This window comes from Melopsittacus undulatus, chromosome 9, assembly GCF_012275295.1.
Source record: "Melopsittacus undulatus isolate bMelUnd1 chromosome 9, bMelUnd1.mat.Z, whole genome shotgun sequence".
In the NCBI taxonomy this organism is placed as follows: domain Eukaryota; kingdom Metazoa; phylum Chordata; class Aves; order Psittaciformes; family Psittaculidae; genus Melopsittacus; species Melopsittacus undulatus.
Window position 1 is genome coordinate 12,692,618 of NC_047535.1, and position 13,799 is coordinate 12,706,416.

Consider the following 13,799-nt stretch of genomic DNA (forward strand, 5'->3'; position numbering starts at 1 on the left):
TAGGCACAGAGTAAAGTGCTTCATTTGACCTTCCTGCCTCATAGCTCTTTATGTAATTACCTTTATTTATAAGGAATCCTTTCAGTCCATCATTTTTCTTTAACAGAAACCCGTGTTCCTGAAGTTCCCAGCTCCCTGCACGTCCGTCCACTTGTCACCAGCATTGTAGTGAGCTGGACTCCTCCTGAAAACCAGAATATTGTGGTGAGAGGCTACGCGATCGGGTATGGCATCGGCAGCCCTCACGCCCAGACCATCAAGGTGGACTACAAACAGCGATACTACACTATCGAAAACCTAGGTATGCTGACAGAATCAACACTCGTGCCCGAGTTTTATCTCTTACTTCTGTCACAGCTCTCTAATTATGGAGATATAAATAATTAATGCTACATGTGTGTTCTCAAGATGATCTTTTTTTCCTTATTGAACTATTGCAGTGAATGTCACACTGTTGATAAATTTCAAATAAACTCTATTTTCTGATGATAAAGAGGCAGAGGAATATCCCCCCCACCCCAGAACCCTACATCCACTGAGTTCGAAGCACAGTGCATTTTGATGTGATGCTTTCCCTTCAACACTTATTAAAACGCTTCCACGCTGAGCAGCATTCCCTGGTTCTCCTTCTGGAGCTGCAGAACAGGTGGCCTCAGGCAGAAAAAAACCCTCAAATGTCACCAAAATACAGTGGCATCTATTTGAAAGGAAAACTGGAGATTCAGTCCTCCAAAGAATTCTCTGTGTTAGGTAAAATATCCTGAAAGCAAAATAAATATTAGTGTCGTAAACTATGGGAAGTTCCATGAAAGAGGAGCTTTGAGTAATTTTATAGTAGAGCAACTTAAACCAGTCATTTAAAGATGGTTTTCCTCACTGTTGTTTTGGCTGTACCTGAGGAAAGTTTGCTTAGACTGCAGACTTGTGCTGTAGAACTATGGAGCACTAACAGAAGGTCTGTGTGGAAATTCAGCCTAAGGATTTCATCTATTTCTGTTATAAAATACTGACCAAAGAGAAGGGAAAAACAGGATTCGCTGTGAGCTTGACTTAAGATGTTTGTTCTTTCCCTTTAGACCCAAGCTCCCACTATGTCATAACTCTGAAAGCATTTAACAACGTTGGGGAAGGGATCCCTCTCTACGAGAGCGCGGTGACCAGGCCTCACTCAGGTAAGGGCAAGGGGCTGCTCTCAGTGTCTTGCACAGCCAAAATCCTCCATGAACTGCACGAGGCTGAGCTTGTGGTGCTGCTGTGTAACCAAGTGGCCTTGCTGTTGTGGTGGTTGCATTCACACATCCTCCATTCATTGAGCCACCTCAAACTGGTGTCATTGTAAATTACAACACTTACCTTTCAAGTGCTAATGCCAGCCTGGCTCTCTGTGCAGCCTGTGCCAGTGCCTGCCCACCATTACCTCAGCACAGATCCTGTGGGTGCAGTTGTTTTGTGTTTTATGGACAAGTACAGATTTTTGAGGGTCCTTTACACTGGGGTTTTGAATATGGTGCCTGCATTTTCTTCCTCAGTCTCAGTCTCCTGTCACTTACGCTAAGCAAATTCCTGGCATATGTGTTTCTTATCTTGTAATACATTGATAAAAGATTTTAAGCAGAGAAATCAGTTTGCAAGCGAGCTAGTACGCTGCTGTAGCTCAGTGTGCTTGCTCCCTGTTAGACTCTCAGTGTTACAGTCACTGTGTGGACCTGGAATCCGTATTGGTTATGAAGATTTGCAGTTTCTGCAGTCAGTGCAGGTCTGTGTGACACCTGGAACTTGAGCACCATCAGGAGTCTTGAAAAGGTGCTGGGAGTTCCCCTGAATTTTTAGGAAGCGGCAATTACCCATCTAGAGTTCAGCTCTTCTTCCTCAGGGTTTTCTGAAGGGGAGGGATCAGTGGACATTCAGTCCAATACAGTTCAAATTACTGCATGTTGGGGGTTCTTAGGCCATGGTTGAATGCATTGAACACTAATATATTAGGTGTGTATATATCTTAACATATAATATGTTGTCTGACTGTCTTAAGAAGGGAAAACAATGCAAGAGTAATTTTATTAGCCTGTCTTATGTCACCTATTAACTCTGGCTTTTCTCTCTTTTTCTCCATTTCTCACCTTTCATTTCATTGCACAACCCTGCATTTCCCCTTTTTGTTTTTGTTTTACGTTAAAATGCCACCTTCTCCCTTTTTAATTATAATACACTACTTTTTACCCATCAATTCCCTAGACACTTCCGAGGTTGATTTGTTTGTTATTAATGCTCCATACACTCCAGTGCCAGATCCGTCTCCCATGATGCCACCAGTGGGAGTTCAGGCTTCCATCCTGAGTCATGACACCATACGGATCACTTGGGCAGACAACTCTCTGCCGAAGAACCAGAAGATCACAGATGCTCGCTACTACACAGTGCGCTGGAAAACCAATATTCCTGCTAATACCAAGTACAAGGTATTGGAGCTTCACCAGCACTAACACTGCCTTCTGTCAGTAACAAGTAGTTTCATGTTTGAGACAGGGTTAAGTGAAGCAGAGACTAAAGAAAGACAAGGGCTGAGGAAGCAGTGTAGAGATGAGCTTGGTTTTATTTGAGATGTCTGAACCAAGTTCATAGAAGCCCAGACTGGTTTGTGCTGAAGGGACCTTAAAGTTCATCCATTTCCCCTGCCATGGGCAGGGACACTTCCACTGGAGCAGCTTGCTCCAAGCCCCTGTGTCCAACCTGGCCTTGAACACTGCCAGGGATGGGGCAGCCACAGCTTCTCTGCTTCACAGCAGTTCTGCTCAGTTAAATCATTGCTTCAAAGATTCATCTAGACTTAGTGGAAGGAGTTGGTCTTGTGTTCGCTTTTGCATGTGCGGGCTGTTGGTGTGAGTGAAAGGGCCACCATGGGGAGCAGAGGTGAACATTTCCAGGGTTACTTTCTGCTGTGGAACCATGGAGTCAGTGGCAGTTTTATACTTTCTGCTTCACCCACTCGTGATCACATCCACAGATGGGGACTTACCTTTGGAGGAGCCAGTAACACATTAGTAAGGCGCATGTTACCAGTGGCTTCTCTCTAGGTAACAGGTCTGAATTCCAGGGGCCAGACTTTACTTTTCCTTTTGCAACCTTTCCTGTTTGTACAGAGTTGACAGTGAACCTTCCCTTTGGGAACTGCATGGGTACGACATCTGGAACAGTAACTTCATGAGGGCCCTGTCTCTCTTGATTTTCATCTGGTGTTTTGATTTGAAGAGCAGATTTGGGGCTCACTTTATGGCTTTGGATTTTCTTCAGTCTGTTGGTTGCATCGTTTTTTAGGTTTCAGAGTTCTCAGGAGGCCTCAAAACTGCTGACTTCAGATTTCACATTAGAAATGAGACTCAAAGGAAATGGTTGTTAAAACCTCCAGCGAGTGGAGCTCCCTTTATGCTCTCACAGAGCAATCTTGGTACAAACTGGGGGTTTTTAATTGAAATGAAAAGCTGTGTATATCTGTGTTCTCCCTCTAAAGGCAAGTTATTTGAGCCCTTGTTCCTGTGTCCTGTGCAGCGGATGTCTCAGGAGTGATTTATACAATGCTACAGTTTCATTAGTTAAATGCTAGGAAACCCCACCCTGTGGTAAATGAAGTACTGCACTGATCCTGTACTACTCTGGGGGACAACACTGGTTACTTGTAAGAAAGGCAAAACCTTTTCAGCAGCATTGCTCTATCAGCAGTTGCATTTCAATCAGGTCTTGGGTAACTTCATGAAGTGTGAGCTCTATGACACTGTCACAGCCAGCTCTTGCAGCATGGTTATTTCTTGCACGTTTGGGGGCTGTTGGCCCGTTGCATCGGAGCTCCTCTGTTCCACCACCTTGCACTCAGGAGTTGTATGCTGGTGTCAGTTCTCTGGTATCCAGTGCTACATCAGCTCAACATATTTGTTTCCTCCATCCCTCTTGTCAGTAAGTGGGATACTGGTATAGCTCATTTGTGTTTTCTGTATTTACTCCCCACTTCTACACTGTTGCAGACTCTCACTGAAGAAGAGTAATAACTTCACAAGAGGTTCTACTTTTACAGAGCCTTTTTCCTTAAATTTGTGTAGGAGTAGTGTCAATCTAGAGCATATAAACCCAGGAACAGACGTGATTTGGTTCCTGAAGCTAATAAACTCTGCTGTGCTTTGAACAGTGTCAGGTGTCTTTGTTGGTGGAGCAGGGTTGTCCTACTCACAGGCTACCCAAGATGTATCGCTGTGCACTCCAGAGTCAGCTGAACTATTAAATCTTAAATCTTTAGGACTGTATAAAAGGAAAATAAACTTTACAAGATAATATTTAGGAAGTTTATTCTTTAGTAGGTGAGCAGCGCTCAGTGCCATGGGACAGTTGTGATCTTAAAAACAGTGGGGTTAAAAAACAAAGAAAGCAGAAAAGTCTCCTGCTCCAGTTTAGCCTTTCATGTGTCATTGACATTCAATGTGATATGCAGTGAAAACCACCAAGTTTCAAAAGTGTAGATTAAAACCACAACTTGAGCCTGTAGAAGGGACTTCAACTGCCACCTCTGACTGCAGCTATGAGCAGACAAGTGGTACAAACAGAACCGAGCGCGTAAGTGTGGTTAGGCATTTCCCTAGGGATTGTGGAGGGGAGGAACTGATGTGCTGTTCATCAGGGGTGCATTGGCTCCTAATGCAAGGTGTAGGATTCACAGAATCTACTAGGTTGGAAAAGACCTTTAATATTTCCTAAAAAATCTTACGATGTATGGTTTTAAAATGTTACGTAGAGAGGATTTCTCCTTGGAGCTTGTCCTTCCTTGTACCTTCAGGTGGGGTTGTACCTTTGTTTTCCACATATGTTTAAAACTGACTGAAAGTTGTAACAGGAATGTGGGAGGCAGATGGACATTTCAAGCAGGACTGTTGCTGTTAGCTGGGCTTCAGTGCTTTCCCTTGCCAGATCTGCTGTAAATGACCCCCCCCCAGATCACAGTGATTTACCCTGCTGCAGAACAAGTGTGCCCAAGACCTCGTATTGCCTTTTTTTTCCCCTTTAATTTCTAATTGACTGCTGTTAAATGCTCTCGCTGATTGCAGAAAGCATTTCTAGCTGAGGATGAAACAACTGCACTTTAATTCTTGATGAATGAATTTTCATGACAGAGCAAAACCATTGCAGAATTAATGACTGTGGTTATGAAAATGCTTTAAGCACTTACCTAAGACAAGGGCGTTTGGGAGCCGGCGACAAATGGTTTCAGAAGTTACTGATTCTGTTTTCCTTTCAGACTGCCAATGCCACCACTTTGAGCTATTTAGTGACTGGGTTAAAACCAAACACCTTGTATGAATTCTCCGTGATGGTGACTAAAGGGCGAAGATCAAGTACTTGGAGTATGACGGCGCATGGAACAACTTTTGAACTAGGTACTCCTCCTCTCTCTCTGGAAGGGCCAGCATTCCCAGTGAGATGAATGGAGTATGCCACAATTCTGGGAGAGGGAAAGCATGTATTTAAAATGATTATGCTGATGAATACTTGCTGGGAGGTTCTTGTCTTTGTAGCTTAGAAACTCTGATTAAAATCAACAACAACACACTTCAGATTTCAAAGGGATGATTGCATGAAAAGAATTTACAGCAAATTATGGAGAAGTAATGAATAATGTACCACAGTTCATGGGCAGGATTGAAGGAAGTGTATGCTTGGAGCATCTCAGAGCATGTTAATACAAATACAAAGAAAATACATAGAATCATAGAACAGTTAGGGTTGGAAAGGACCTTTGGGTTATCTAGTTCCAACCCCCCTGCCATGGGCAGGGACACCTCACACTAGACTGTATCACCCAAGGCTCTGTCCAACCTGGCCTTGAACACTGCCAGGGATGGAGCATTCACAACCTCCCTGGACAACGCATTCCAGCGCCTCACCACCCTCACAGTAAAGAATTTCTTCCTTATATCCAATCTAAACTTCCCCTGTTTAAGTTTTAACCCATTACCCCTTGTCCTATCACTACAGTCCCTAATGAAGAGTCCTTGCCCTGCATCAGATACTGGAAGGCTGCTCTGAGAAGGCTCCACGCAGCCTTCTCTTCTCCAGGCTGAACAGCCCCAACTTTCTCAGCCTGTCTCCATACAGGAGGTGTTCCAGCTCCTGATTGTCCTCGTGGCCTCCTCTGGACTTGTTCCAACAGTTCCATGTCCTTTTTATCTTGAGGACACCACAACTGCACACAATCATAGAACCATAGAATAGTTAGGATTGGAAAGGACCTCAAGATTATCTAGTTCCAACCCCCCTCCCATGGGCAGGGACACCTCACACTAAACCATATCACCCAAGGCTTCATCCAACCTGGTCTTGAACACTGCCAGGGATGGAGCATTCACTACCTCCCTGGGCAACCCATTCCAGTACCTCATCACCCTAACAGGAAAGAATTTCTTCCTTATATCAGGTCTAAACCTCTGCTGTTTAAGTTTCAACCCATTACCCCTTGCCCTGTCACTACAGTCCCTAATGAATAGTCCCTCCCCAGCATCCCTGTAGGCCCCCTTCAGACACTGGAAGGCTGCTATGAGGTCTCCACACAGCTTCTCTTCTCCAGGCTGAACAGCCCCAACTTTCTCAGCCTGTCTTCATATGGGAGGTGCTCCAGTCCCCTGATCATCCTCATGGCCTCCTCTGGACTTGTTCTAACAGTTCCATGTCCTTTTTATGTTGAGGACACCAGAACTCCACACAATACTCCAAGTGAGGTCTCACGAGAGCAGAGTAGAGGGGCAGGATCACCTCCTTTGACCTGCTGGTCACGCTCCTTTTGATGCAGCCCAGGATACGGTTGCTTTCTGGGCTGTGAGTGCACTGCTGGCTCATGTTCATTTTCTCATTGACCAACACCCCCCAAGTCCTTCTCCACAGGACTACCATGAATTTCCTTTTTGCCCAACCTGTAGCTGTGCCTGGGATTGCTCTGACCCAGGTGTAGGACCTTGAACTTGTCATGGTTAAACTTCATGAGGTTGGCATCAGCCCACCTCACAAGTGTGTCAAGGTCCCTCTGAATGGCATTCCTTCCCTCTAGCGTATCAACAGAACCACACAGCTTGGTGTCATTGGCAAACTTGCCGAGGGCACACTCAATTCCATTGTCCATGTCAGCGACAAAGATATTGAACAAGACCGGTCCCAACACCGATCCCTGAGGGACACCACTCGTTACTCATCTCCAGCCAGACATTGAACCGTTGACCACAACTCTTTGAGTGCGACCATCCAGCCAGTTCTTTATCCACTGAGTGGTCCACCTATCAAATTGATGACACTCCAATTTAGAGACAAGGATGTCATGTGGGACAGTGTCGAATGCTTTGCACAAGTCCAGGTAGATGATGTCAACTGCTCCACCCCTATCCATCACTTTTGTAGCCCCGTCATAGAAGGCCACCAAATTGGTCAGGCAGGATTTTCCCCTAGTGAAGCCATGCTGGCTGTCACCAAGCACCTTGTTGTTTTTCATGTGCCCTAGCATGCCTTCCAAGAGAGTCTGCTCCCAAATTTTGCCAGGCACAGAGGTGAGACTGACTGGTCTGTAATTCCCTGGGTCATCCATTTTCCCCTTCTTGAAAATGGGGTTATATTTCCCTTTTTCCAGTCATCAGGAACTTCACCTGACTGCCATGATTTTTCAAATATGATGGCCAGTGGCTTTGCAACTTCATTCGCCAGCTCCTTCAGGTCCCACGGATGGATTTCATCAGGGCCCACGGACTTGTGTACATTCAGGTTCTTAAGATGGTCTCGAACCAGATTCTTTCGTACAGTGGGCCCAAGGTCTAGGTTTTCACAGTCCCTGCGTCCGCCTTCCAAGACTTGGGTGGTGTGGTCAGAGCCTTTGCCAGTGAAGACCGAGGCAAAGAAGCCATTCAGAACCTCAGCCTTCTCCAAGTCCTGTGTAGCCAGTTCTCCCAGAAGTTTCCGGAGGGGGCCTACATTGTCCTTAGTCTGTTTTTCAGCCGCTACATACCTATAAAATCCCTTCCTGTTATCTTTAACATCCTTTGCCAAGTTTAGCTCCAATTGGGCTTTAGCTTTCCTAACTTGGTCCCTAACTACCCTGACAACATCCCTGTATTCATCCCAGGCCACCTGTCCTTGCTTCCACCTTTTATAAGCCTCTTTTTTCTTGTGAATTTTCCTCAGCAGCTCCTTATCCATCCAAGGAGGTCTCCTGGCCCTCCTGCTGCACTTCCTTCTAGTCGGGTTGCAACACTCCTGAGCTTGTAGCAGGTGATCCTTGAATGTTAACCAAGAGTCTTGGGCCCCCTTGCCCTCTAGGGTTATATCCCATGGAACCTTGCTAAGCAGGTTCCTGAAGAGCCCAAAGTCTGCTCTCCTGAAGTCCAGGGCAGTGAGCTTACTGCACGCTCTTCTCACTGTCTTGGGGACCTCGAATTCGACCATCTCATGATCACTGCATCCAAGACTTCCCTCGAGAGTCACATTTCCAACGAGCCCTTCCCTGTTGGTGAGCACGAGGTCAAGCAGGGCACCTCTCCTCGTCGGATCCTTTATTGCTTGCAGAAGGAAGTTGTCTTCCACACAATCGAGAAACCTCCTGGATTGCTTGTGCCAGGCCGTACCGTCACTCCAGCAGGTATCAGGGTGGTTGAAGTCCCCCATGAGAACAAGGGCCTGTGAGCGTGAGGCTTTTCCTATTTGTCTGTAGAGTTCTTCATCCACAGGTTCCTCTTGATCAGGAGGTCTGTAACATATCCCCACAGTAATGTGTCCCATCACTGATTTCCCCTTAACCCTGACCCACAAACTTTCTGTTAACTGATCACCTGTCCCCAGACAGAGTTCCATACTCTCTAGCCTATCCCTAACATAAAGGGCAACTCCCCCTCCCCTCCTACTGGGCCTGTCTTTTCTAAAGAGCCTGTAACCTTCCATTCCAACACTCCAGTCAAAGGAGCCATCCCACCATGTTTCGGTGATGCCTATTATATCATAGCCCCGTAGATGTGCCCGCATCTCTAATTCCTCTTGTTTATTCCCCATGCTACGGGCATTTGTATAGAGGCATCTGATCCGAGCTCCAAATGAAGCCAGCTCAGTGGCTGGAGCGGCTAGAATATCACTACATTGCTCAGAGTATTTATTATAGGTGCTGGCAACTGACTGGGTGTGTTGGGATGGAATGATGCTCCCCTCCCCCAACACAACTAGTTTAAAGCATCCTTGACAAGTCTGGCAAGCCTCCCAGCAAAGCCACTCTTCCCTTTATCAGAGCAGTTCCACCAGCCCCCAGTAGGCCTGGCCTACAAATGTGGGCCCCATGTCCAAGACACCCAAACCCTTGACTATGACACCACCCTTTTAACCGTTTATTAACCTGTCCAATCCTCTTTGCCTTTGGAAGGTCCTCCCCTGTGTCTTGGAGAATTGTTGAAAAGACTGTCTGAGCTCCAGAACCCCTGACCACCTCTCCCAGAGCTCTGTAGTCCTTCTTTATACTCCTCAGGCTGCTACTATCTGTATCCTTAGCACCCACATGTATCACTAGAAGCGGGTAATAGTCCATGGGACTTACTAGAGCAGGCAGCCTCTCCACAACATCCCTGATCCGTGCCCCAGGTAGGCAACACACCTCCTTTGTGATCAGGACAGGCCGACAGATGAGCGCTTCTGTCCCTTTCAAGGCAGAGTTCCCTACTACTACAACCCGCCGCTTTTTCCTGGTGGCACCAGTAGAGATCTTCTGTACCAGTGCACCAGCTGACTGTTTCTGATGCAAGTGCATTTCCTCATCAGCCCCCTGCAGGACTCAGCAAACCATAATTAAAACTTGCTGTCATTGTGCTGATAGAGTTACAGAGGAAGTGCATGAGGCAAGTGAGGTAAAAGAAATCCCAGCAGAAGTTAAGGCATCCGAATCAGCCCTAAATTCTTGTGCCTTGGCAGGCATTGCCAGTGCAGTCCTCAGTGCCACAGAAATGCTGGAAGCTCAGAGTACAGAGCAGAAAGGGTTTTGTAGATGCCAGGATGAACTTGTGTCCACTAAGTACCCAGGAGGTGCAGGACCTGTGTCCCCTGACCTGTCCCTCATTAGCTCTTTTTATCCTGCAGTGTTAAATGATCTTTGTGCAATTAAATTGACTGCTTGTTATGCTTAGATTTCTCTTGGTATGAACTGTAAGGATTCAAAAAGAGCCCATCCCACTTAGCCTGTAGTTCTTACACAAAATTACAGCAAAAAGAAATCAGGCACTCAAAGAATTAGTTGAGATGATCCAAATACTCTCTAACAAGGCATAAGAAAAAGCAAGACCAGGTTAGAGTTGGAAATCTAACTTATTCTGAAGCCCCATAAAACCTTAGTGGGCTTCAGTTGCTTTTGAAAGCATTGTCTTAGTTCTTGGTGAGAGGTCCATGATGTGGAGGCAGGTCTTTTCCTGTTCCAATTACTGTGCCCATCCCAGGTAAAAACCACTTTATTTGGTGTTTGTGGTGACACACATACAATTCTCATCCATAACTACATGGGGGATGAAAAAAGTTGCAGAAATGAAGTTCTTGAAGCAACATTTGAAACTCAGAAAGCATCAGAGGGAGGCTGAGATAGAGGAGATCTCACTTCATCTGAACAGAAAGTAAATGCAGGGTGGTTGTAAAGGATACTTGCAAATGTGACCTAACAGCTTGGAAGCCAAGAAACAAATAACCCCAAAAGGATAAATATCTTTTCTCATAACAGATCTTGTGACTTATATCACTCACCAAATTCCACAGTGTGTGACTCATGTTTTGGATACCCCTGAGTAGCAGCGTTGTGTAGGACTTGCTCCTCAGCTCCTGCTGAAGGAAAGCCCAGGATACTGGGTTCAGTGCTGATCTGTGTGTTAGAAATCTCCTGTGGGCTAGTCTTGGGGTTTGTTTTAGTGTCAAGTTGACTTGACTTGTGCTTTACATCCATATGTTTGTTGAGTGTGTTTGTAGGAGTCTAGGATAATAGATACAGTAACTGTTGAGCTTTTGCTACCCCTGGATTCCCACTGTTACTGTGCACAGGGTTAGTAGGTAGCCATCTCAGAGGATGTACAGATTAATTTCTAATAGGTAATATCCATAAAGCTCTTGAAATGCAGAAAGCCCTGGAAGCACTACGTGTTACCATTACAGTATTAAATATCCACAGAGGATTTACTTTGCTAGAAGTTACCTAATTAGAAGTCTCCTGTTTTTCACGATGTGACTTTGCAGAGCCTGGCCTCGTTAAATGCACCTTTGGAGACATTGGCTCTGTGCAGCCAGAAGCATTAATCTGAGCCCCAGCTGGAAATTTCAGTTCACAGCAAGCAAGGACTCGCATTTTAGGCTTGCACTGCAGCAACCCGTGCCATTTCTTCAGTGTGAGGCAGGAGGAGGCTGATGGGAGAAGGAAGCACGTTCTCCTTCTTTCTTTTTCCCAGTCTTGCTCTCTGGCAAGCCAAGGAAGAAGGCTGGACAGTTGTGATCCACAGATATTTCTGGATTTCAGCTGGTGCTGCAGATTTCCTTGCAAATTGCACCAAATTCTTTGCTAAAGTCCATCAGCAGCTATGGATTATGATTCTAAATCTTGGGTGCGCTTCCTTTGCTTGTTCAGGTTTAAGTGGCAAATTGGCATTACTCAGTCCCACCATAAACCTGAAAATACGGAGATACTGCGTGTGAAACATACTTATTTCACAAGTTTGTGTCATTTTTATGGTGTCTGAAGAAATTAAGTTGGAAGTCATTGACCCCAACTATTAGAGCTGTACAGTGATGCTGTGGGTTTGGAGACATGGGCTTATTCAGTTGTGAATCACAGCATCTGTTGGCAGAACTATAGAGTGGTTTGGGTTGGAGGGACCTTGAAGATCATCTGGTTCTTTAGAAGCAGGTACCTCCTCCTGGAAAGGAGATGCTGCACACTAGGCAGCATTTGCTGGTTGAATGGAGTAAATCAGTAAGACCACTACACACAGCAGTGGATTTCTTTGAAGACTGAATGTTCTGAGATTTTACTATTATATGTGCCTTTTTCAATGGTAAAACGAAAATACATGTCTCTGTGGTTACTTGTATCTGTCCAGTGACACGAGTCTGTCTGCTTGGTTGCAGTTCCTACTTCTCCTCCCAAAGACGTGACTGTGGTGAGCAAAGAGGGAAAACCTCGGACAATAATTGTCAACTGGCAGCCTCCATCGGAAGCCAACGGCAAAATCACAGGTGCAGTTTGCATGAGCAATAAAGTCAACACAAGGTGCTGGTTAACAGCAGGATATAATGTGCATAACTGTGTGAGCATGTTTCATAGAGCAAACCAGGAGATGTTTATCTTTGTCAATCTCTTTAGTTGTTCAGATTAATCATTTACTTTTATACCCAGTCAAAATATATTAAGATAGAAAGTAACTGCAGTGTGAAATTGGAGTTTAACCAGATAGAGAATTGGAAGTTCAAATATCTTAATAACCTTTGTCTTCATCAGCTTGTGCTCCTCTAATGGCATGCCTCCAGAAATCCATCTGTAATGCCTCTGGCACCTCAGAATTTTCTTTAGGAGAATCCATCCCAGTGCTTACTGTCTTTGTGTCATCTTTGTGGCATGGAACAGACTTGAAGTCAGTTTATTAGTCCCTTGACAAAACAATTAGGTGTAAACTGTTATTTGCCTCTGTAACTACATCACTTCTATGTAGGAGAAATAATTTTAAAGAAAATGTTACTGTTTCCCTTCAGTAGTTTCTGTCTGGAATCCCATTTCTAAAGGCTTCCTGAAATAGTTAACTTCCATTTTCTTTTTGCTTTTACCCCAGACTTTATACTCAAAGCAACTTTTAGTGGTGCAGAGTTTGCAGTGTGGGGTTTTGCTTTTGTTCTCAATCAAACCTTTGGAAGCTCTCACCACCCGAGATCTGATAAGATTCCAGACAAGACACTAAAGCTAGTTAGATCTCTCTGAAAAGGCAGAACACTGGAGACTTAACCCTTGGTTACAAAGCCAATTCTGTGTTATTATCAGCAAGATGTTCTTCCTCTATATAGGAAAGAAGGTTTGACTGGAGGAAGAAGAGTCTTTACCATAACTGCAGGTTAAAGGACTTGGCTGCTAGTGGTCAGTAGGGGTGGGAAACAATAGGCATATTGTGTATGTTCCTGAAAAGATAAGCCTGTCATCGTATGTACAAAGAAAGCAGGACACATACTCGACTTTCCAGGTAAAACATCTCCTTGCAATTTATATTCTGTGAAAGAGGACCTCACATTTATTCAGAGAGGATTTATTAGGTTTTGCATAAGTAGCAGTTACCAGCTAGAAATTAGAGCGAATCATTCTGTGGTAAGTTTGAGTCACCCAAACAGGAGATTTGGTTTACCAGGAACAAGGCATTTGGCAGGGATGTGTGGGCTGGGTGCCCTCTGGTGGAAAGAGTCTCTGCAGTGAGAGAGGCAGCTCCTCATAGAATCATACAACAGTTTGGGTTGGAAGGGACCTCAGGATCATCCAGTTCCAACACCTCTTTTTCGTGGGCAGGCAGGGACCCTTTCCACTAGAGCAGATTGCTCCAAGCCCCTGTGTCCAACCTGGCCTTGAACATTGCCAGGGATGGGGCAGCCACAGCTTCTCTGGGCACCCTGGGCCAGCATCTCAGCACCCTCACAGGGAAGAGCTTCTGCCTAAGAGCTCATCTCAGTCTCCCCTGTTCTGGCAGGTTAAAGCCATTCCCCTTGACCTGTCCCTCCAGGCCATTGTCCCAAGCCCCTCTCCAGGT

The 13,799-nt window shown here is 45.3% G+C and overlaps 1 protein-coding gene across 5 annotated transcripts in view; it reads left to right on the forward strand.

Annotated features, from left to right (window-relative positions):
• Positions 1-13,799, forward strand: part of NEO1 (neogenin 1) — a 194,145-nt gene that overhangs the window by 159,478 nt on the left and 20,868 nt on the right. For 3 of the 5 annotated variants that reach the window (XM_034065997.1, XM_034065994.1, XM_034065996.1), the window contains exons 15-19: positions 107-301; positions 1,077-1,172; positions 2,233-2,456; positions 5,276-5,414; positions 12,145-12,252. In XM_034065997.1, the coding sequence (XP_033921888.1) occupies positions 107-301; positions 1,077-1,172; positions 2,233-2,456; positions 5,276-5,414; positions 12,145-12,252 (762 nt within the window). The remainder of the gene's footprint in view (positions 1-106; positions 302-1,076; positions 1,173-2,232; positions 2,457-5,275; positions 5,415-12,144; positions 12,253-13,799) is intronic. The other 2 variants (XM_034065995.1, XM_034065998.1) reach the window with 1 other exon arrangement.